This window comes from Gavialis gangeticus, unplaced genomic scaffold (assembly GCF_001723915.1).
Source record: "Gavialis gangeticus isolate Ggan-Ray unplaced genomic scaffold, GavGan_comp1, whole genome shotgun sequence".
NCBI classification, from domain to species: Eukaryota; Metazoa; Chordata; order Crocodylia; family Gavialidae; genus Gavialis; species Gavialis gangeticus.
Window position 1 is genome coordinate 12,711,406 of NW_017728991.1, and position 23,890 is coordinate 12,735,295.

At 45.6% G+C, this 23,890-nt stretch overlaps 1 protein-coding gene across 1 annotated transcript; it reads right to left on the reverse strand.

Moving 5' to 3' along the window:
• Positions 1 to 455: 455 nt before the first annotated feature.
• WFIKKN2 (WAP, follistatin/kazal, immunoglobulin, kunitz and netrin domain containing 2) lies at positions 456 to 7,426 on the reverse strand. Its single transcript, XM_019517411.1, has 2 exons — positions 6,555 to 7,426; positions 456 to 4,157 (listed from the first exon to the last, which is right to left on the reverse strand). The coding sequence occupies exons 1-2, from the start codon at positions 6,753 to 6,755 to the stop codon at positions 2,646 to 2,648; spliced, it is 1,713 nt and encodes a 570-aa protein (XP_019372956.1). The 5' UTR covers positions 6,756 to 7,426; the 3' UTR covers positions 456 to 2,645.
• Between the last annotated feature and the right edge of the window lie 16,464 nt (positions 7,427 to 23,890).

Below are 23,890 nucleotides of genomic sequence, written 5' to 3' on the forward strand. Positions count from 1 at the left end.
TGTAAGAGCTGTACCGGTGCCAGATTTCAGTGCTTTAATTTTGCTAGCTGAGAGCCAAAGCAATTGTATGATATTTGCTACTTGGTACATTTCCACCCTTCTGTAACAATTGAGTACGTGTCTCTAGAGTAATTTGATCACTCCCACATTTGCAAAGAAGTCCTTTAGCTTTGGGAGAAAATCACTTTATAAACCCAGCCATTATTAAACATTCACTCAGATTCCTTTATGACAGAAAAGTATGGAAGGAATATGCCAGTTCTTGTTTGCTGCTTGCCAAACAGCCTACAGGAAAGGTGGTGAATGACATATCAAAATTACCTGGAGCAGGTCCTGGACTCTAATGGAATTGAAAGAATGACAGTCGTCAGCATAGCTCAGTGCACAAAACAGTCATCTCAAGAAGATATGTAAATGTTATGAACTTTTAATTGTAATTTTCCTTACGTAGGCTTAAGATGCAACAAAAACCATACAATTATTTTCTTGGCCGTGGGTCAGATGTAGCGACCAGTTTCGTACTCGGCTTTCTTTAAATTAGGCAAATAAAAATGTAACTCTCACCTTTTCCCAGCCGGGGCTCAGAGCATGCTTGTTTATGTTGTGTAACCCCTGCAAAAGGGTGAACCAAAGGGAGAGGGGCTTAATTCTCATTTTCACTACAGCCCCTTCACGTTGCCTTGACGAAGAAGGCTTATGGTCGATATAAAAGCGCTTGGAGGTACGCTTGTGCTGCCCGAGTGGTGTAAAGGGACCAATGTGTGAAGGAAAGTCAGGCATGATATTTAAAAGTGGCTTGTCACTGATTGTCCATTAGATCTCGTCTTTGCAAACTTTGTTGCCAGCTGCGAAATACACGGCGTAGCTTGGCCTCCCGAGTTTAGGCACTGTCATGGAGCGCTTGACCCCAGTGCTTGGCTAGTTCACCTATTTTTTACAGGCTTCCTCGTGTCCTTTTCATAATCAGGCCCAACATACACATTCAAACGCACATGCACGCTTTTTGCTGCCTCAACACCATTTCCCCTTTGCGATGCAAGCAATTAGCTGCCTCCTGCTGGCTCTTGAACTAGCCGTTAGATGGCATCACAGAGTAGCATTAACTGCGTCCTTCTTCCCTTTGAGCACAGCGTATCTTGACACAGATCCATATTTGAATTGGCCTTTTGTGCAACAACAGCCACCCCTGAGCACTGTTGCAGTAACTCATTTAACCATCTGAAAAAAGACCATAGTAGGGACAAAAATCAAGTATAGGAGAATAACGCTCACAATGCCAGTGCAATGACACCCCTCCAAAGAGGCAGGAGATTTCCAGGATCAGCCTTTTCTTTATTTAAAAATTGCGCAGATGTAACTTTTTCAGTTTAGTACACAGAAGTATGATTTCAAGATCGATATTGCGTGTATACACCCATACAGACCTTTCTGTCTTTGCGTATTTCTATGTACACATGGATACAGCGCCCATACACAAAATGTTTTACTGGTTGGAAGGACATTTTCTGGTAAAAATTCTGACGGAATTAGGCAGGAAATGTAAAAAAAGAAAATGGATAGATACTTTTATTGTGCACTTTGTTCACATTTGGGGATATCAGATTTGTAAGCAGTTTGCATGTATAATATGCTCTTTCAGTATGTGCATTGCACTCTGCTATTGTTAATGTCATTGTGACTGCTGTAATACTACCCTATAACCTAGCAAATCGGGCATGCTGACAAAATTAAGCAATAAGTCACTGCACAGTCTCGCATGCAATGGGTTTTCAAAACCAAAATGGCTCACAGCACACAGCCTTTCCATTTCAGAACGCCTTTTCATGTCGGATTTTCACCATATGTATTGAAAACCACAAATAGGATAGTGCGGTAAAATGAGCAGTGCCATTCTCATGACATGAAACATTAGGTGTGAAACGGCGTTGGGCTTTGGTGACGTGTCTGCTGTCCCGGGGACTGCACTCAGGATGATTGTCCAGTTGACCTCCAAGGAGAGGCTGGTTTTTTTGGGGCAGAAGTGTAGGATTTGTTTTCGCTGTATTCAACATTAGGCACAAACCAAAGAAAATTGCTATGTATGCAAATTTCTACTCAACGGTGAGCAAATTCATAATGCATAGATTGACTTAACCTGTATAATTATAGTAAATATAGACAATAATTTACAGTGTTTTATCTTGAAATATATTAGTGCTGCTATGAGGAAACAAGAGAGTATGACTTACTTATAATGACTTACCATTAACATTTCCATACTGCAAATGAGACAGATTAAGTTGACAGTATGTATTACTTAGCTTTGTACCAATTAACTGGGAAAAAAAAAATGCTATGAATTCAGTCATTTATGATGGAAGCTACATAAAAATTATGTAATTACTGCAGTGAGTCAGCTAGTTAAATGGCACTTCTATATGGGCAAATTGATTTTGATGCAAGATTAATAGCCTTTTGCTGCTATTGTACGTGCTTGCCAAAGAGCATACTACATTGTTGCTAAGCATCATTAATGGATTAAAATAAGGGTTCTGCATAATTCCTACAGTGTATCTTCGAACAGCTTTTTTAGCTTCTGCACTAGCCTAGCTCTTGTTAGCCCTATAAAACATGCAGATCTGAAAGGCTGACACCTCTGAGTAAGGTTAGTGTAATCCTAAGAACTCTTTCAAGAGCTCGCAGGTTTTCTTGTGGATGACCTCGCGCAGCTTTCGTACACGCCGGACGCTGGAGACGCCCACAAAGCTGTCTGGCTGCAGGACGGCCATCCCGTTATGGACATCGCCCATGATGATGAGCTGGCCATCTACCGTGGTCATGTTGGGGCACGGGCAGCTCCAGTCCATGTTTAAAAGTGTGATTTCTAGAGGTTCCTTCCCCAGGAATTTTAAGCCCATTTTTTCGTCCTTTAGGATCTCCTCCACCGTCACCAGGGCATGCCCAGAGTCTTGGTCTTCGGTCAGTTCTGTTATACGGCCCAGGATCACAAAGTCACTTTTGCAGAAGCTTGTCACCAGCTTTTGGCGAGGCTTGCAAGCTTTGCAGTGCGTGTTCTTCGGGAAAGGGCACATCTCTTCGCAGGCCTCTCTGCTCTCAAAGTTATTCTCGTTGCCTCCACACCCACCATAAATGAAGGACTGGCATTGCTTTGTCAAACTGTTATACGCCCATCTGGGCTCATAGGCTTTGCAGTGACCTTGAAGGGCTGGCAGGTTGCAAACGTTGATTGGACCGTTCATGCAGGTCAGCATGCAGTTCTCATAGGTGTCAAAGTGGTTCAGGTTGCTGTTGCAGTTCCCATAGATAAATGTAAAGCAGTTGTTTTTCTTCGCATCATAATACCATCTGGTTTGCTCCTCCCCACAGTCTTCACTGTCTGGCTGCTTCAGACACTCGTCGGTGGGGAAGTGGGTTTTGTTTTGGGACGCTTCTTTATTTGCAGGTTCTCCTTTGACGACCGATAAGGGGAAATCGGCTCTGAGAAGGCCGCCGCTGTTCTTGGCGCTGCAAGTGTAAATGCCTGCGTCTTGCAGCTGGGTGTTATAGATCACCAGCTGGGCAATGTTGGTCACCACAACGTTCCCTCTGACGTGGTTTGGCTTCATTATGATCTTTTCCTTACCATCTACTTGCTTCTCCCAGGTGATTTCTGGCTTGGGCCTGCCCGTGACATCGCAGAGAAAGCTAACGGTCTCCCCCACGTAGACCGACTGATGGACTGGATTGTTAACTAGAGCAGGTGGAAGGACATCGATGATGGTTGTCTCTGAATAGGCTGTGGTAGGGCGAGCGGTAGTCTCTGGTGGGATAGGGCTAGTATTTGGCCAGGTGAGATGGTACCGACAAGTGACAACATTCAACGTGATGCCTTTGATGCAAGCTTCTGCATCCATATAACACTTGTTGTAATAGGTGAGTCCATCAGAGGCACAGGTAAAGCTAGGCTCCTTTTCACACCTGTCTTTGCATTTGCACACGGGCTGTCCGTCCCAGATATCGCACTCCGAGCCTTGCTGGATACACATAAAACGGTCACACGTTGCCTCTTTGGGCATCCCGACAGGCCCCTTCTTCCCCTTGACATCCATGTACCGAGCTGCCACGCAACTCTTCGTACCGCAGACATTGGGGCAGCACTTCTCAAAGGTCTCGCATTCCTAATACGAAATAAAATAACCAAACCGTTACTGGGACTCAAGGGCAAGTCATTTTTTAGAAACACAAGCAAGCAGAAAACAGTGAAGCTTTCAGCGCGCTTCCTTCTTGTGCTGTTAAGGTTAAATTGGAGGATTAGGCTTAGGACCCCCAAGTTCTCGTCCCAGTTCTGCTGCAGAAGACCCGGTGTTTGAGGACCTAGGATAAGTCACTTTGCCTCTCTGAAGCTGATTTTTTTTTCCATCAGTGATATGGGGGCAATGTCACATTTCTGTCTCGCAGGGAAAGCTATGAGGGCAAACTCACTGCTATTTATAGAGATTTAAGATCTTTCAGTGGAAGATGCTGAAGAAGGTAGAAGTATAATTTTTTTTTCTTAGAACATGAAGTCCTAGAAGTTTTATATATTTTTTTATATTATTTGCACAAAAGAGTTGATTAAAATTCCACAACCACTCATCCCCCTCCCCGGTGGTAAAACACTCCTAATGGCAAAGGACAAGGCCCTGAAACAAGAGTGGATGGAAAGTCTTATCATATGGCTCTAGACATTAATCCTTCTTTTCCCCAGAAGTATGTGAAGTATTATTTGAATTTCCTGAGACTAGCAGCATACTTTGGGAGTGAAAACAATCACAGATTTATAATTGTTCTTTGTCTAATTTATGGCAAATACCTCCGAATTTAAAGTGCAAACCAATTCTTGCACCAGAGTTACTTTGGTTTCCATGATGCAAAAAAGAATCCATTGATGGACTGATTTTTATTTCTACGTTGGTCTTACTATCAAATGCAGCTTTGAGAAGGCACAGTGAAGAGTTTTTGTGTGCTGGGCAGTAGTGGTGGCCACCAATTTTATACCCTCTCTGCTCGTGCCCGGGCTGATCCCAACTTTAGTTGTGCTGCTGAGCGTCCGTTGATACCGGTAATTTAGGCAGCAGGTGTGAATTATGGCCAATTCCAACTTTTGGTTGGTGTTAGCTGCATTTTGCCCTTCTGACCGAGAAATGTAGTTGAAACGGGTCTGGCATCATAATAGAGAATGTGTCATTCGTGGATTACTTTGAACATTGCTGCTATATATGTAATGGGGTATGATTTGGGCCTCTATTAGACCTCTGTAGTTTTAATGAATTCAGTTGAATTTCTCCATAACAGAGGGCAACTGTTACAGAGTCTTTCTAATGCCATTAAGTTAATGATCTGGCCACTCCTCAGGTACCATATGTGTTAATTCAGAGGAACTAGATGATGCCATATTGCAGCTCTTTCCCCATTTCTGATCAGGCAGGACTAAGATGTGTAAGCAAATTTGCAAATTCTTCAGCTGTGGTTAACCCGCGTAGCTTTAACTGCAGCGGTGGAGCTCTACCGCTTGGTAGCCACTGCGAATCTGCATGGGGACTTTGTTCTGCTCTCCTGCACACCCGATCTTTTATTTCCCCAAGTGGTGTCTGGATTTCACTTTCTGTCCAGTAAACTATGAAAGCAATGTCCTCAACCATCATGGGAGCAGTTTTTACCATTCTTTGCAGCACCTGGCGGTTGAATTAAAAAGTCAGCTTAGTCAGAAAAGGTAATGTAAGACTAACATCTTGTTACCCAGCACACGAGCACATCAGCTCGCTTTGTGGTTTTTTTGAACGACACCTGCTTTCTTGATGGACAAGTACAAATTGTCACTATTTTTAAAACACAAATCCCGCTAGTCGAGAGCAACTGGAATTTTTTTTTTGATGTTGTGCATCGTGACATGGTCACCTTGGTTTTGACTGCAGAGTCTTTATTGCTGGAGAGGATGCAAGGAGGCAGGAAGAGCAGGTTTTGACAGATGCCAGGTTGAGTTGGCAGTGCTGGCCTTTGGAAAAATGATCTTCCGACTTGTCAGCTAAGCGCATACTGAGCTGGGAAAATCATAGGAGAAAATATCTGCATGGTCATTTTTACCAAGTGCAGCAAAGGCTGGTGATGTGCATGCCAAGTCAAGTAGCATCCTAGAGAATTCTCTCGTGGGAAACAAAGTCTTTATCATGGCAACCAGAAATGTTGAGATTGAGGCAGCTAACGTGCCGTGAGCTGGTCCAATAACAAATCAAGTTCCTGAGCCTAAGTTGTCGAGGTTCGGCAGTTCCCTTGGGCGAGACAGAGAAATCTATGTACGCTCCAAGTTGTATAGTCAGTTAGAGAAGTGGCTCCGTTGAAATATCTCCTCCCTTAGCAGGTCGGTCATCAGCCATTTTTATATTTAAATACAAGGTTTCATTTAAACACATGCATTGCCTGGATCACATCATGCACACTGTTGATGCCTTTCTACTTTATAATAGAAATACATTGCGACACAAACACACACACATCTAATTGCCACGACCAAGGATATAAAAATGTTCATCACTCACCAAGTCCGCTTCACACTCTCTCTTGCAGGTGCTCTGTGCATCTACCCACAGGTTAGGGTTCATGTCATTCGGGCATATCCCAGCATGAGAATACCGTATTGGAGGTAAAGCGTTACCCTTTAAGGGGACCTCCAACAGCAAGAGAACAGTGGTCTTCCCCAGCAAGATCCACATCCACTGAGCAAACAGTACCAACGGCATCTCTGAATTTCTCCAAGGAAAGGTCACCAATTGAGCTGATTTTGTTTGTTTGTTTGTTTTTGCAAGCCTGAAATGTTCAGAAAAGTCCAAATACACCTGACTTCTCAACAACTTCAGCAAGCTTCCTTCCTGTCTTTGTCAATAGAGCAGTCTGGTCTGGACCTCATTGGATTAAAGGTCTTAGGAAGTAACTCCCTTATTTTAAGAGAAATGCTAATAGTCCGAGCAGAGTTAGCTGTATTTATACCCTGCCTCTGTTTAACAACTCGGGAAAAGTAAACTTGATTTCTTTGACAGGCACACGCTTCCTATGTCCTGGTGGCAGTCAGACAGATTTGTTGCAAGAAAAAAAAGCTGGAAAGAGTTTAAAAGGCTGGAACTGGCACTGTGGGACCCCTGCATGTTTCTGAATGCAAGGAGGCCTTCTTAACCCCTTTAGACCTAAAGTACTTCCCTATGCTAAGAATGGCATTTACTTCTGAAAGAGCGCTTGTCTAAATAACAGGAGTCCACAATCGAGGGATTTCCCTGCACCGAGGGCATATACAATCACTTGTTAAAAAGAACAACTAATAGGATTGAAGCAATTAAAACTAGGATATCACATTTTAACGCAAGAAGTGTGTGCTGGGGGGGCGGAGGGGGGAGAGACACGTTTAAACTTATCTGCAAAGCAGTGCGTCTTTGAAATCATCCCCATGTCCTTTTTTATGCTGCACTCCAGCCCCACCATCTAGCTACGGAAAGTGTCTCAAATTCCTCCACGCTTTAGGAAAGTACGAGCCCACTGTACAGTGCTTTGCTGACCTCTTTAACAACCACCAAAAAAAAATAGTAACAGTTCAACTCTATGGAAACCTGCATAAAGGAATGTACAGCATTTTTGCATGGGGGGGGGGGAAGAAAAAAATGCAATCGGGCGAAGTTCATAGCTCCCTGATTATTAAAGCGAGGGGCTGATTCTGTGCAGCGCTGGACTTTTGCCAGTAACCAGTGAGGAACTGTGGGACTTGAGCTTGCTCAGCACGCGGCAGGATTAGACCCTTTGGGCCAGATTCTGCGCTTGCTCTTGATGATAAATGCTTCCTGTGAGGCCCTGAACGCCGAGCAATCGCGGCGGAGTCCGAACGCCGCCACATTGCGCTTCTGCTCCACATTTACCCTCGTGCAGCTCACTGCCTCCAGTTGAATTGTTCTTGCTATATGCCGGCATACGCGAGCTCAGAATCGGGCTCTGTTCTCCTTTGGGCTTTTAACAAGCTAATGCAGGGTTTGCGTGTGAAATTTGGGCCTGATTTTTTTTTTCTTTTCTTTTCTTGCTTATGCTGGTTGCACAGCAGTATAACTCAGTTGAGCTCAGTGGAGTTATTCCTGAATAGAGACAAAGCTCCAGTAAAGGTAGGGCCTGTTCCCCAGCGGTCATAAATCAGCAGAGTTTCACGGACATGAGCAGAGCTATGCATCTGTACACCATCTGAGGATGTAGCTTAGCCTCCCCCCCTTAAAGGGGGAGGAAAAAATCAAGTCAGAAAGCAGAAACGACGGTGCCGTGCCTCTTGCCTGCCATCCTTACCAAATGGGTCTATTTGTTCTAGTTTGTGTGAAAGCATTTTGACGATATGCACAAAATTTGAATTGCATAAGCATATTCGGATGAGATGCGCTTCCAAATTAGATATTCATGAGGAGCTAAGGCACCAGTTTGCAGTTGATTTATTCTCTCTGAAACTTTATAAACCTGCCCGACACTCGTACAAAGTGCGACTGCACTCCGAATGTTTTATTCAGTAGCTGTTTACAAAGACAGATACAGCACCCTGTGCCGGCTGGAAAAGCCGGCTGAAAAAGACACGTTCCCAAGAAGGACTTAAAATTCTTACAGCTCTGTTAACAACAAAATCACATGTGTTACCGCTTCTGTTGACTAAACAAAGCCACTTTTCATTGTAAAACTGACTCGGGGAGGAAATTTGATCGGCTTTGGAACCGGCGTGTTACAAGAGGGCCCAGGGAAGTATAATGATTATTCTTTGTATTACAGGAGTACCTGGATGATCTCAAGGATGATCCTTGTGTGTGTCGTGCAGACACAGAGCCAAGGGGATGGAGCAAGGGGCTGGAGACCCAGAGCCTTGAGTTCCAGTCCTGACTTTGTCCTTAATCCTGGGTTATTTCACGGTCCATAGTTTGTCTTGCTTCAACTGTAAGCTCCTTGGGACAGGGCAAAGGGCCCACACACTGCCAAGGGGACTAGGGCTTCTGTAATACAAACTTTACATGCCCAAGCTATGTGCTGCTTCTCCCTATCGCAGAAGTGGGTCTATATCCTGACCAGCTGTATTTGGCTTCTGTGATGCCCAGATGCATCCCATGACATCCTGGAAGTGGGTGGGGATGATTTGTCTCGTATCCAGATTGAAAAGGGGCCTACTATGAGTCTGAGCAAAGTAGAAAGGGTACTTTGAACAACCGGGTGTTGGCAGTAGGTATCAATATTCTGCTTCGTTATGCCAAACTTGGATGATACGTTTTCCACAGATGCGTCCAGATAGGGCACTCTTCTCGAGGCACCCAGATATTACACGGAAGGGTGCATAAAAAAGCGATGGGCAGGGAGACTGAGCTGTAGCCTTTGGGAGTCGAGGAGGAAGTCCCCGAGAAACAAAGGAATTCTGGGGATTGACTTGAAGAAATTCTCAAGATGGACGAGCGCGTTCGATGTGGCGATTGCATGGAAAACCCAGCTCAGCTGCCTTAATTGAATCTCTATTGCAGGTTACTGGAACGCTCAAAGAAAGTCCATTAAAATGTCTGCATTTGATGTATTGTCATGCATGGTCTTTTGGGCCACAGCACTAAGGATATAAATGAAGTACAGGAAATAAGTGTTTGCAGAGAAGCCAGCCTTTCGCTGAAAGCTTTTACACAGGGAAACCCTCTTGAAAAACGAACTCATGGCCCAATCCAGTCAGGGGCTGAGAGCCTCCTAGGAAGTGCTGAATGCCCAGAACCCGCACTTCCTGCAGAAGGAGTTAAAAATGCCCGTCGCATTGCTGGAGCAGCCTCCTAATTGCATGGGCAGAGCTGGGAGGGGGGAGGAGAAGAGGGGCGAATGTGTGTAAGAGCAGCAGCACCATGAGTCGATCTTTGAAATCAGTCTAGGCAGCTACTGAGGTTTAGGGAGACTGAGCACTTTGAAGAACCCTTGGCTCCATCTTCATTCCCGTCAGGATGCACCATTGTGCAGACCCTCTTACCAAAGCTAAAGGACGCATCGAAGAAGTGAGAGTTATGCAAACTTCTTTTAAAGCACTGCAATTCTTGCCACCAACAGATAAGGTTGCTTCGGGGTCAGGTAGGGACCCCTGTTGCACTACCCTGGGCTTTTCAGAGCTGCTGGATTAATTTATTCAGTGTCTCTCCTTTAATTTCTCATTAGATTATCGCCTGGTGCAAATCAGTGTAGCTCTGCTGACTTTGATGGACTCCACAGACTACACCAGTTTGCATCAGCTGAGAAGCTGCGTCTTTGGTTTTAAGCTCATTGGGGCACAGCCTTTGTCCTTTTCTTTGTTTCTGGAGTCCCAAACACCCTTTTGAAAGCTTTACAAAAAATAATGATCATTTTCCTTTTGCACAAACCAATCTTTCACAGTCTCTGGATGCCTATGCTGTAAGCCCTATTGAGTAAGGCACGATATAACTTTACTTATACAAGGTACTCAATAGACTCTGTGTCAGATACTGTGGCCATTTAACTTGTACGTGCTTTTGTAGCTGCTACCTGCTTTGTCAGGTATGTTACTGCTCCTCTTGACTAAACAGACATTACCTGATGAAGTAGGTTGTTGCTGCAAAAGCTCATTTCTCTGGACCAGTTAACCTCTCGTTCTAGGTGCCACCCTGCCCTGCCTTTTGCCTGTCTTCAGGCTAGCACAGCTAATCACATCTATGTTAGAAACTGTAAAGGAGAACTCCTGAACTAACTTCTGTCCCCAGAAAAGTCTGTTCTTGCACCCAATTCATCCCTGGAATAGGCCAGCTGATCGCACCCAGTATAGCCGGGAGCACAATACATGGTGCACTAACATCCCAACTCACAGGCAGCTGGAAAAGGCATGGCCAACACACACAAACCAGCCCCGCAGCAGGCTGGGCTGTGAATCATGACTTTGTTGTTGGGCAGCATGGTACCCTATGGCTGTACTACTTCAAAGTGATCATATTGTAGCCTGGAGTCAGCACAGGGATAAAGTGGTGGGGTGCGACATCAAGACCAGCCTACTAGGAAATCAAAATGAAGGCAACCTGCCAGGGCACTATCAAGGAGAGCAGAATCCCACATGATTCAGTAGTGACCCTTTTAGGTACCTAAGGAGCACTCTTTAAGGGACTTTTGTCCAGTCCTCCTTGACCAGATGGCTGGTAGCTGTTATATAGTGGCTATTTAAAAGTGGCAGGCAGTAAAAACAGGAGTAAAAATAGTGCAATAGGAACAGCATAATATGCAGATCCTCAAGGCTCCACCAGTACTCAGACAATTTCTCTATTCTGTTTGGAGGAAGAAAAACATACCTTTCTGATTCTCCATTCATGGCTTCCTTCCAACTCAAAAAGAAACTTTCCAGCTCCTGATGTGGGGCCAGACATAATAGGATTGAAATTCTAGGTTACTCTTAATTCCCTGGTTTCTTACTTAGGACAATAATCCAGCCCCTCTAGTAAGCGCAGTTGAAAATTCATGGCTGTAATGTCAACAGTTACAATTAAACCTTACAAAATACTTTCCTCCCTTGAAAGCTTGGGAGCTCTTTTTGCCATCTCCTGGGAGAACAAGACAGGATCTGGTTGGTGATGGATGGACTGTATGGGAGAGGGGTGTGTATTTGCTCTGGAGGATTCGCCTGCAATTAGAAGGATGTGAGAATAGTGCAGAAACATATGCAGAGAGAGGCAGTATATTCTGCTTAGGGCAAAGATCCTGGCCTGCTTCTCATTGACAGTCTTGGAGGTGAGGCACAGAGCAGAGATGAGGGCCCAAGTGAATCTTCTTTCCTTCATACAGTCAAGTCACCTGCACAGGTGACAGCAGGCGGTGGAGGTAGCAGTAGCACTCTTTGAAGTGCTAATTGGGGTGGTGATGGCTGATGAGGCTGACGTTCCCGTGTTCCCCTGGAGGTCGGCGCTCCAACACCATCATAAGGCTCTTTTTGGAGCATTAGCAAAAGGCTGCAGAGCATATTTCCTTTCCAGCTGCAGGAAACCTTCCTCATCCTGAATATGCAGGAAGCCCCAGGGAGACCAGACATGGTGAGGGAGCCACCAAACACTTGCTTGTCTTTAAATCAGAGATGGGCCAGGGCTGCAGTTCTAAAACAGTCTGAAACGCCACAAGAGGTGAACTGCAGATCTGAGCTCTGTGGCTTTGGCTTGTTTTCTTTAGACCTTAAGGCTAAGTACAGACAGTCAAAAAGCCCAAGGCAGAATCGAGTCAGTCTTCGCAGGTTAGTCTAAGCTGCATAGGTCGAATCGATAAGCAAGTGAACAGACATTCACTTTTGATTCTGGAAATGCAGCCACCTGCCTGCAGTGGCCCAGGCCAGAAGCTGGGGGGTTGGGGGTGGGCGCTCGAGCACGCCTCCCTGCTTAGCTGGAGCAGACAGCTTGGGCCAAGGCTAGTCCACCCACCCTGAAAGGCGGTGTTTCCAAGCGAGGTGCAAAGCACCTTGGCACGCTGGGGGACAATGAGTGAACTTGAATCTGGAGGGGACAGAAGTTCCATAAACCATTTTAACCTAAACCAGTTTAGTCTGATACTACATCCATCCAGGTTTATTTTAAACTGTTTTCAACCATTTTGAAAGTGGTTTGTGCGCACCAAACTTCTGTTGTGTTACAGATTTGAACTAGTTTCCAATCATTTATACCAGTTGATATGTAATTTCTGTCCCTGGCCTAAAGGAGCAACTTTTTCATCCCATTGACCTCCCAGAAATTGTGGACTGAGCTGTTTAGGGCATCAAGAAATTCCAGCTTGTCTGATGGATGAGAGCATGCTGGGCTAGCTTTTTGGCCTGACCTGAATCATCAGACATTAGAAGCTCTGACTATCAGTTACAGAAAGGCAAGAATCTCAGCTTTTTAATGACATACAATTTTGTTGTCTAGCTTTGATCGTACAGGGGAAAGCAAATGCTGGTGTTACGTGACTTGGATTATACTTGTTTAGGTCCACAGTGCTCTGAACTTACATAGCTCACCAGCCCTCTTCAGAGTGGTGCCTATGGAGGCAGAAGTTGGCCATAATGGTTTACAGAAGGCACTGTCCTGTTCCCTTTGATAGTCTGCCCCGATTGCTGCGTGGCTTGTGAGACCACATCTGTTTTATTTGCAACGTGCATTCAGGTCAGCTGAAAGAGCAAGACTCTTCACACCAAATGGAGTCCAAAGTCGTTGCTAGACACACGTAGCACTGAGATTGCAAGCAGGAAATTAGGGCAGATGTAGGGCCTTATTTTCAAGGCTACTTTGTGTGCATAATTAGTGATGGAAGCATATTTCAGAATCCCTGTATTTAAGAAGCTGTCAGTTGTTCTCGGCAAGCTCCTTTACCTAACGATGGTTGTTCCCGAATGCTGAAATGACCAATTTGAGTAGATAATGACGTGGAAGGACATGGGGCTGGGGGGCAAGTTTTTAGAGTGGCCATTGCTCACTAAAATGAGGCTGATTGTCACGTGCTTTCTGCCTTGCGCGGATGCTCAGTAAGCAGAAGTTAATGTAGTTAGACAAAGGGGCTCAGTTTGGGAGGGGAGACGACAAATCAATAATTCCAGGGAGTTTATTACAGGTTTATGGGCCACCTGCTAGAACTCAACATTAGGCCTGCATTACGTTTCAGTGGGAGCTGATAACATTGCGGAAAGACAAGGCTAGTGCTGGAATTATTATTTTATGCTTCGGCAGATGGCTTCTGCTCAGGGGTTTTATCTTTGAGTGCAGACATACAACTAATCATCATTTGCTTTCTCTTTCTCTGCTAACGTAAGCTGGGCAGGAAGCAATTGCCAGTTTGATGATGGTTCGTTATTGCCGGGTTTCTTCTGTCTGAAATAGCACAGCAAGAGGCAAAAAGGGTACAAAGGAAGACAATCAACCGCTTATCAGTGTGATGTATTGAGAACCTGGGCCTAAAGGCATTCTTGTCACTGGGCCATCATCTCTTTCTCTCTGTTTTGATGCCAAGGTCTCCATCAATCTTACTAGAAGTTCCCTGTGCAGAATGATAGCCAGATGTCGACTTTTGATTAGGTTTTGCCAGTGCAGTTTGAAACCTCAGAATGGGAATGGCGAAGACCAGAAAGAAACAGGAGGCTGGAAGCAAAACTAAGACTGAAGGACCCATCTGATTCCCTCTGTGGAACAACTTGCTGGACAAAGCTGAGGGTCTGGGAGTGACCTTGAAGACTTTCTCTAGGAAAAGCCCCATCAGGCAGTAGGGAATATGGGTTCCCTTTGGACAGAATCTGCAGGGAAGGAAGGTCCTTCTCCACTGGAGGCATCCAGGAGGAAGGATGGTTCTCTAACTGATTCAGATCTGAGCTCTGTGGCTTTGGTGTAAATTTGCTAGACCATAAGGGCCCAACTTTTTCCTCTTTTAATCTCCCTCTGACTAGCAGTAATGCTTTACAACAGTAGTTCTTAACCTTTTTAGAGGAAGCACCCCTCATTAGGCTCAAGGCACCCTTGAAAAATGCCAGCTCTTAGTTTTCACTCGTCGTTTGACTACAGAAAAATAGTAGAGCATTTTTTCTGTTGCAAAGACCGCAGCAGATTAGAAAGGTTTCAATGCTGTGGGTTCCTATTTGAAATCTTTGGGTTTATCTCGTGAATCATGTTTGTACGCCTAGCAGTGCTAACATTGTGGGGCACCCTGCAGTACCCTCGAAAGGATCTCACGGCACCCCAGGGTGCCACAGCACCCTGATTCAGAATCACTGCTCTACAAGGATCTCCACTGGGAAATCTAAGAGCTACCCATGGGATTGTATGTGGAGAATGTCTGGCCATCCTTTATCATGCTTGCCCTTAGAACCCTGTACTCCGTGCATCCTTACTTAGTAATGCTGCAGTTCAGTTCCAGGGCACCCTTTGAGTGTATTATAAAAATAACAACCACAATACCAAATATCTTCAAATATCTTTCAGTTGAAATGGTGCCCTGTTATGGCTGGTGCTCACAGTGGGTGCGTCTACGCGAAACGCTTATTGTGCAGTAGCCTAATGACACCGTGCAGTAGCGTGCTGGGCAAAACCCATGCTAATACACATAGTGTTGTTAGGCTACTGCACAGCAAGCTTCACTTACAAGACCATGCTGCAGAGCTACTGCACAGTAGCGTGAGTTACCGTGCATTGAATTAGTATTTGGTTAACTAGGTACTAAAGTTAATGCGCAGTAACTAGGCCGCTTCAGTGAACATGTAGATGCGCCCAGGATTTACTTACATGTTATCTAAAAGTGAATGAGAAGAGTGTGGGGCTCTGTCTTAAACTCAGCAAATCAGGATGTGGGGTTAAACATGAAACCATCACTGCTGTAGGTAGAGCGGAGGAAGTCATATGGTTGTGAGTGATTCACGGGGGTCTGGCTCAGAACAGTTGAGCTTTGGTAAATTTAAGCCAAACTCAGCAGCATGTTAACGCAAAGCTTTCTTGAGCATTTTAGTGCATTTTTCTCGTGCTACAGCTGGTTGCATTAAAACACTGCTTTGCGCTTGTGTACTTTATTTGAGCCAAGCCTGTCAAGTTGGTCTAGATCAGTGATCACTCCAAACTGAGTTCCCTGGAGAGATTCAGGACCCTTTTCATGAATGTCATCTGAGGTGTGTGACATGAAAGACCACGCTGATGGAAGTTAGCTTGCATTTGTGCTTCATTGCAAACACAGCTCCAGTGGAAACTTGAACCAAACCACTGCCCTCATACTTTTATGAACTTTGGAAGCGTTTTGAGCAAGACCAATTTTGCAGCTTGGGTGCATTTCCAGTGGAGAACTGCATAAATCTGGGTGATTTGGGCTTAGCGCTAAGAGGTTGCACGCCTAAGTTGGAATTTTCAAAGGAGCCAGAAAGAGTCCGGTGCCTAAACTCCAGCATCGAACAAACCGTCCATCTGCATGGAAAGGAAATATCGCAGTTTCTGCAACCATTGTATGACCCTTTTAGAATAAGCTCCGTCCTCTCGGATTTGGTCAAAACCTTTTTTTACTGCAGGGTTATTGCATCCCCCCAGGTTTCCTGGGTTGGTATTTCTGTATCCGTTGCATAACACGCATTAAACTCCCTGCTCCTGATCACGCTCACAGTGTGCTCGCTCTGAGAGTAATGATCCCCACACCTGGTAAGCCGAACACATCAATAGCCTTTCCAAGAGGTGACTTCAATCCTGTAAATTATTTTGTTTCAGTCTGCAAGTGCCCTGTGTACCCCTTCACCACCAGAACCTGTGCCTTTGCATTCTCAGCATTACACAAAGACGGGAGAAGGCTGTCAGAAGCCGTTAGCGAATCTGTTCGGGACCCCCGAGACTTTAGAGCACTAATACACAGAACAGACCATTTTCAGCTCTGGGATAAAACCAGTGGATCTCCTCTGACATCCGTTGACAGCAGATCTCAGCAAAGCCAAGGGTTTTGCACGTGTTGTCCACAAAACTGTTGTGATCTACTTCAATCTAGCGTTGCATTAGTGAGAGAATCCTAGATGTGGCAGCTCTGGGATATTTAGCTATGTTCTGGACTTTGATTCTTATCAAAGTTGCTGTTTTCAGCTAAGTAAGCTCAAATTTTATTTTGATAGTTTTATCGCTCAGAGCATGATTAGTTCATTTGCAGAAAATAGCATTGCAGTTTTCAGGAATCTGTTGGTACTTTCAGCATTTTCTTTTATCTTGGTAGCTTCCAGGGCATCAGACTCTGAAGCCCGTATGTTGTTACATACAGAGAAGCTCCCTTAATCCCCGTTTAGAATTGTTCTTACGCTTACAATTTTCCTGTCTCCAAAGCTGGTACACGGTATTATTTCATCTCTCCAATTTATAGTATTAATACTTCAATAATAGAAGCAGCAGGTCTTTTTGAGTGGAAGAGTACAAAAAATAGTATATTAAGGATGAGCTTTTTAAGTATGCTCAGTATTGGCCAATTATGGACGGCCTTCATGAATTATTCTTGGCTTTGCCATGCATGACTCTTGTGGCCATCCTAAACTGATGCCAGTGAGTGAGACCTTTGTGCTGTACCATCATGTGTTTGCTCTTGAGCTGTCACCATTTGTCTTCCCTTGTAAGCCTTGACTTCGAACCCCTTCCAACTCTGTCAAATACAAATGCATGGGACAAACAGACATCGGGGGCAGGAGGGGAGGGTTAAGGGGGGAGGGGGTTAAACTGGATGGTGGAAATTGGATGGACTTTACTCAGTGAATAGTTTAAATTTTTTTAAAAATGGAGGAAAAAAGACAAATCTTGCCCAGCAAATTGCAGTCTCTCTAAACCACTATCAAAAAAAGAACGGATGCAGATGGGAGAGAGGAGAGAACGGTAAAATCATTAGATGGCTCCAAATCAATGTATTAGACTACTTTACTTTCAATACAAAATTACTATCCACAGTGGTTAGCCCAAACTTAGGGCTAGGACTCCTGAGTTCTGTCCCCATCTCTATCACCGTCTTACTCCTCGATCTCGGGCATGCTGCTCCTTCACATCTAAATGGGAATGGTAAACTCTCAGCTGGCTTGCAGTTTCATAGAGCCCTTCTTTTGCATACCTTTAACATGTATGCTCGATTGGGAGCTTTGCTTTAATTTGGATTACGAAGGGGCAGCTAGTTATACTTTGACATGAACTTGCTGTGTTTAAACTGCACGTTGACAGTGGTTAGCGTTACAGTCTCAACCTCCCTCTTTCACCCCGTGTTTTTTAACTTAACCAACTTTCTTCAAGCTCTGGGAACTTCGTAGTGTTGGTATAAAACATATACTTGATGAGTTTTCTAGTTCCTTCCTGATTTCTTTTAGGAATCTCTCTCTGGTGCCCCAGGGGGGTAGCTCATAAAACCAGGTTATCGCACAGTAGAGGCTTTCATGGCCACTAATCTTGATGACAAAATTATTCAAACAAACATGTCTTGTGTCACCAATATATATTATGTAAAACCTTGTGACTTTGATTATGTGTCTAGAATACAGCTTAGTCTGTTTGGGTGTTTGGTGCTGACCTCTGAAAAGCTCCTAAAGTATTAGCAAGTATTTGCAAGTGACAGGCAGGCAGAGGTGCTGTTCTGCCTAATCCCCTTCTCGAAACTCCACTCATATACCTCTGAACAGTTTTGTTTCTTAGCTCATGGCACTGGATTATTTCTCAACCCCCCTCCTCCGCCTCCCAGCTCCTTTGATGTATCATAAATATTAAAAGATTTAGCTAACCTTATGGACTCCAGCCAGGGAGACAGCAAAAACAAATTTGGGCTAGCCAGCAGACAATGTACCAGCAGGTAGGTGATGCTGTGAATCTCCATGGGTTGTACAAGCTGTTCTGTAGTGACAACTCTCCTTTAATAGCACTGCGTCTGATCAAAAGCCCATCCTGGTCAGTGGAAGATTACTATTGACTGCAGCTGTCTGTGGACCAGGACGAATGGGGTGTCAGACACATGAGCCCAGTCCACTTAAATATTCAGAACTAGAATTGATATTTCTGGCCACTTCTCATAAAAACGGGCAAAAAAGAAAAGGTCCCTGCTACAAATGAGGTTTAAGAAGGGCAGAGGCCACACTGTCTCGCCGCAGTTTCAGGGGCCAGTTTCATCTAAAGACAAATCAGCCAGAAGAACCAAAATGCCAGCGAGGTACCTAAGTGCTTGCTTAACTTTATGCTTGTGCTTTGCTCCGGCAGGACCTTGGCCTGGTCAGAAGCAGGTGCAACTCCCAAGCTAGTCAGCAGGGTATAGCCAGCTCATGCCAGAGGTGGATTTAGTCCCAAGTCGTGTGTCATCACGACGGCTATGATGTGTTGCTAGGCAGAACCCAACGAAGGAAGGTAGCCTTGGTGTGGAGGGGCCAGGGGAAATGCAGACGGGTCGAGCCCACCTCCTCTTCTAGGGACCGGCTTTGTTCTGTGATTGCACAGTAATTCGCACAACGGCCAGAGCTCCTAGGCACTAATGCAAATCAAATGAGAAATCACAACAAGCAATCTGGAGGAGGAGTTTGGATCCACATTGCAGCTCAGGCTTGTCATTAGTCAGAGCTAGACTAGCTTTTGCCATTAATCTGTTGAACAAGTTTTGGTTGTTATCAAAACCTATTGGACTTCTTAACCGTGAGCCCCTGAGCTGATGTACCACCACCCTCAGGTTCCAATTCCCTGATTTGTTTGTTCGTAAACGATGTATTTATCCGTCAAGCAGCAGAAACGCTGAGTCGCTCGTTGAAGAATTCGGCTGCCCGAGTTGCTGCTGGCCGGCATTTTCAAAGCAGCTTAGCCACCAGTGCCGCCCGGCAGCTAATGAGTCCTTCGAGCTCTAGCTCAAGTTAAAGCTCTAGAGGGCCCGAAGTGGGATTTTTAAATTATGCAGGGGGAAGATCTATCTTGACTGTGGATCCCAGTCCTGAGCTGAGCTCACCTGAGACCTGACAGCTGTGGGATCCAGGAGCAAGTGCAGCACAACATCTATACAGAGAGCCCATGGAAATCTGGGGTGAGAGAAAGGTGTCAAATGTGAGCAAGAGACACAGAGGGAGGGAGACCAAGCATGCTTTTGGCTAATAGGGCCTGAGCTATCTTGGCAGCAATAAAGCCGAGAAAGGGTCCATGGTGGACGACCCCAGGCACACTAGGGCAGCCATACCCAAGTCCCCTTCCTCTCTCCCTACGCTTCTCTCCATTTAGTCCTGCGTAGCATAGGCCGTGCCCCACTCCCACTGCTGGCTTATGAAAATCTTTCCTAAGTATTTGAATTTCCCTGGGTTCTCTATAGGTCATTGGTGACACGTAGGGAGTGCACGTGGGTGCACGTGCACCCCGAGATTGCCCATGCCCCCCCCCCCGGTGGTACCCCCCCAGTATTAGGAGACACCAGTCGCCCATGCTATAGGTAGTGCCGAGCTGCTCCAGGCAGCAGGCTGCACAGGGGCTATGTGTTGTGCTCAGCTGAAATCCCTGTAAAATCTGTCCTTCTGCACAACTTTTACCAGTGGAGATCAAATCATTTTAAAGATGCCACCCCGAGCCATGTCAAAGACCCCAAAGTAGGGGAAGGAATAATAAAATCACACGGCCACCTGCAAGTGGGTGCTGTCCCCACGTTTAGCGATCTGTGCGGTGTTCTTCACTTGGGCCTAATGCTGCAGTCCTTGCTCAGCCAGTGCCCATTAAGATTCAATGGGAATTTTTAAACTTTTGAATTCAGGCAACTGTAATAACAAAACTCCCACACAGGCGGCAGAGGCAGGAGTTGCAAGAGTCTGAAGTTATTACATCTTTGCTAAGGAAAAAATATACAACAATTTTTATAAATTATCTCCTCCATGATCAAGATAACGTGCATATATGGAAAGATAACATTCATTAATATTCAAAGACTCTAGCTAGAGTCTCTGGCTTACTGGCTGGTAAATTTTTATGCTCTGCCTAGGCCAGGAAATGGAAACCATATTTCTAAAGGTCCATCTAAGCTCGTGGGGCATTTTGTCCATCACCAGGATGCTCCATATTTTAGCGCACCACATTTTCAGTGGGGGTGCGTGGGATTTGTGGGGGTTGTGATCCTTTCCCCATTTAATCAATACATTATCTGGCAGCCAAAGACCGAGGAGGATCTCAGCTTCTTATGCTGTAAGAAGTAAACTGCTGGAACTGGGTCAACAGACAAACCAGCGGAGCCGAAGGGATATTACGACCCACCATAATAGTTGTTATTCTGTTCACTTTCCTGGTCCCCTCTTCCTCTGGATCAGTGGGAATTTTACCTGAGTAAGCTTGAACACAAGAAGGGCCATATTGGGTCAGAGCAATGGTCCAGCTAGCCCCATACTCTGTTTCCAACAGTGGCAGAAATGGATGAATGACTTAATCTAGTCCCTTTTTGAATCTGGCTCAACTGTCCGCCTCCAGCACCTTCTGTGGCAGTGAATGCCACAAGTTAATGACTCGTGTAAAAAAAAAAAAAAAAAAAAAAAAAAAGGTACTTGTTAGTTTTAAACCTGTCACCTACTAATTTCAGCTGGTGCCCCCCTAGTTTAGTATTCAGGGACCTGGTGAACAACAGGACTTGATTACACCGAATAATCTGGGATCATCTGCAAACCCGGCCATCTCACTGCGCACCCCATTTCCAGGTCACCGATGAAAACGGAAAAGGCCTGGCTCTAAATACGTACCGTTATAAGATACGTCAGAGTCATTGCTCATGTCACTAGATTGTCTGCTCTCTCTTGTTTTATGTGGATTGTTATACTGTGCTCGTCACCGTAATCACTACCTATATTCTGTGGCTGTGATATGACAGCTGCGAAATAGGGCAGTTTTAAAGTTTAAGAAAAAATTTTACTTGACCCTTCTCCTGTAGCCCATTGGGATTCTTAGCTAAGTTTTTAACTAAGTATTGATCGGCCGAGGGGCCCATCACGTTACAGTTCGACCTCGCAAAGTGCCAGGAAACCATGTTAAAAAGAGATCGCAAAAAAGAGGCAGAGGAAAAAAACCCCATAAACAAACCTGTGATCACTTGAAACAGTCTGAGTGGTTTTTTTGCACTAAAGCGGATATTTTTAACTAGCCCTATCCAAGTTTCTTTAAGCAGTAGCAGCTTGTACCACCTTATTATTTAAGTAAGAGCAAGTTAGAGAACCATAGTAGAGCGAACCTTGAAGACTACCGCTCCTTGCCAGTTTGGAGCAGTATTTTTCTGGTCCTTGCTTGACCTCTGAAACACCATGTTACTACCAGAGAAAAGCTTGGGGATTTCCTGGTTTGCTTTAGAGCAGCTTGGAGCAGATAGAGGTCACCGAAGGATTTATTTTCTTGGATTGATTTCCATGCAGGGATTAAAAAATGAATATCCAAAAAAAAAAAAAAAAGGAAAAAAGAAACAGTGTTAAGTGACTTGCGACTCCCATCCCACGTTAAAAAAGACTGTCTTGCATCAGAGGATGAACATGCGCTAGCAGCTGTTGGTGGAAGATGGAGCAGATAGGATGCATTCGGTGTGTGGGGTTATCACTTGGAGTGACAGTGCTGGTCTCCCCAAGTGGTTTTGCCCTTGGTTATTTCTGATGACTGCAGGGGTAAAACTCCCATTGACTTCAGCTGGAGCAAGATGTGATCAGCAAAAAGAGCTTTGGGAACCTTTGTGCAACCCACCCAGGTACAAAGGACTCTGTAAAGCCTGCCCGCGGCGTACATTTTGAAGGGCTTGTGAGAATGAAGAGTTGCCTAAATCCTCTGCAAGCCTAGTGGACTGGATGAGATGACCCAGGAGTTTGCTTCCTGTCTTAGGCTCGTTTGCTGTGCAGAGCCGGGTGCCCAGCAATGAGCAGAAATGCCCCAAACCCACGGTGTCACTTCTGGGAAATGTTTGCCTTTCACCTGCTAAATGTAGGACCCTTTAGGATTCCCACTGATATAGTCTGATGAAGCAAAGGTTGGGCAGTAGCACTTTTGGAGGAGAATAGATAACACTGGCCTACTGGACCCGTTACATACTACAACATTATATGGCAGGGAGAAATATTTGCATTTTGGAGAGGGATTTTTATCAACTCATCATCAAAATAACAAAGTTAACAGTGGGTTCAGACCAGGCCAGCTTTGCCCTGATTTCTGGGATTGAGAGCAGGGTTATTTTTAATGCCATCCACAGTTCACGTCCCATTTACCAAATGAAACGCTAGAAGAGACGCGCACAAATTCTTCTTTATTGATGGGTTGTTAGCCCAAAAGCATTTGTATAATAACGTCAACCTCTTCAGGGCACTGTCCTCTCCAGCTCCTCAAACCACCGGTGCAAGGCAAGGCTGGGAAGTCGTCTCCACAACTCTGCGCCCATGCGAGAGCCGAAGGCTGGTGGAGACCCCCGTGCCAAGGGCTGGCGGGATAGGTGTTTGCCTGGGAAATGGTCATTCTAGGTTCTGCCCCTTCCCTGGCAGGCTGCTGATTTGTCCTGCTCTCCATCAGGTTTTTGCAGTGTTAGCTGCTGACAGCGACGTGCAAAAACATTGCTCAGAGCAGGCAGTGTCTGTCTGCATGGTGAAAGCATTGCCCTGGTCGAAAGCTGAAGCCCTTTTTGAACCCAGGGTCCCCAGAGCCTGGCGACAGGCTTCCAAAGCCCAGGACAAGGGCCCTTGGCTATCAGCTAGGCTGGACTTGTCTCCCTTAGTCCTCTTGAAGCTTTGCCGTGGTGCGGCCAGGCAGGAAGGACGTAAGGGCGCCCGGAGGCTGCCTTGGAGGATACAGCTCTCTCTAGCTGTGGTTATTGGCCCCTTTGCCTGCACTGGGGCAGAGGCAGGAGGGGGAGTTGGAGGCAGAGGGAATCTAGCCGGATGGGACAGCTCCTTCATCACCAGGATGCGAGCTGTGGGCCTGGCGGGTGGCAGTTGTGGCTTCTAGGCTGGCTGGTGGTGTGATGTTTGAGTATTCATTTTTTTAAGCCAATGATTTCTTAAGGTCAAAGGCATAAAGGGCCTGCCTAGTCCCTGGCAGTCTGCAGGGAGAGGTGGGTTGAATCCTCTGGGAAGAGAAAGGGTGGACTCAAGGTGACCCTTTTTCTGGATGAACATCTGCGATGTTCTCAGCCAGGACCAAACCTGTTGAAGAGCCTCCTACTCTGCCAGAGGGGACGGTGACCCCACAGCTCCTACCTACAGGAGAACAGGCTTTTCAGCAGTGTGTTGGCTAGGGCTACTTGGGGCTCCCCACCGAGGGTGTGCTACGGCAGAGCCTGAGATGGCGTTCATGGGGCCAGGAGGAAAGCAGGCCGGGCAGGCTGTGTCCCCTTGGTGCTGGGCTTGTGCTTGTTGGTGGGGCATGCTTTCTTCATGGCTATCCTCAGTCCTGATCTTAGGCCCCCCCCC

What these genes read in the sequence shown, in the direction of transcription:
- WFIKKN2 (XM_019517411.1), bottom strand. Translation starts at nt 6,755, where the DNA reads ATGCCGTTGGTACTGTTTGCTCAGTGGATGTGGATCTTGCTGGGGAAG. An exon ending in GAGAGTGTGAAGCGGACTTG is followed by an intron (nt 4,158 to 6,554) that starts GTGAGTGATGAA and finishes ATTTCGTATTAG; the next exon opens with GAATGCGAGACCTTTGAGAA.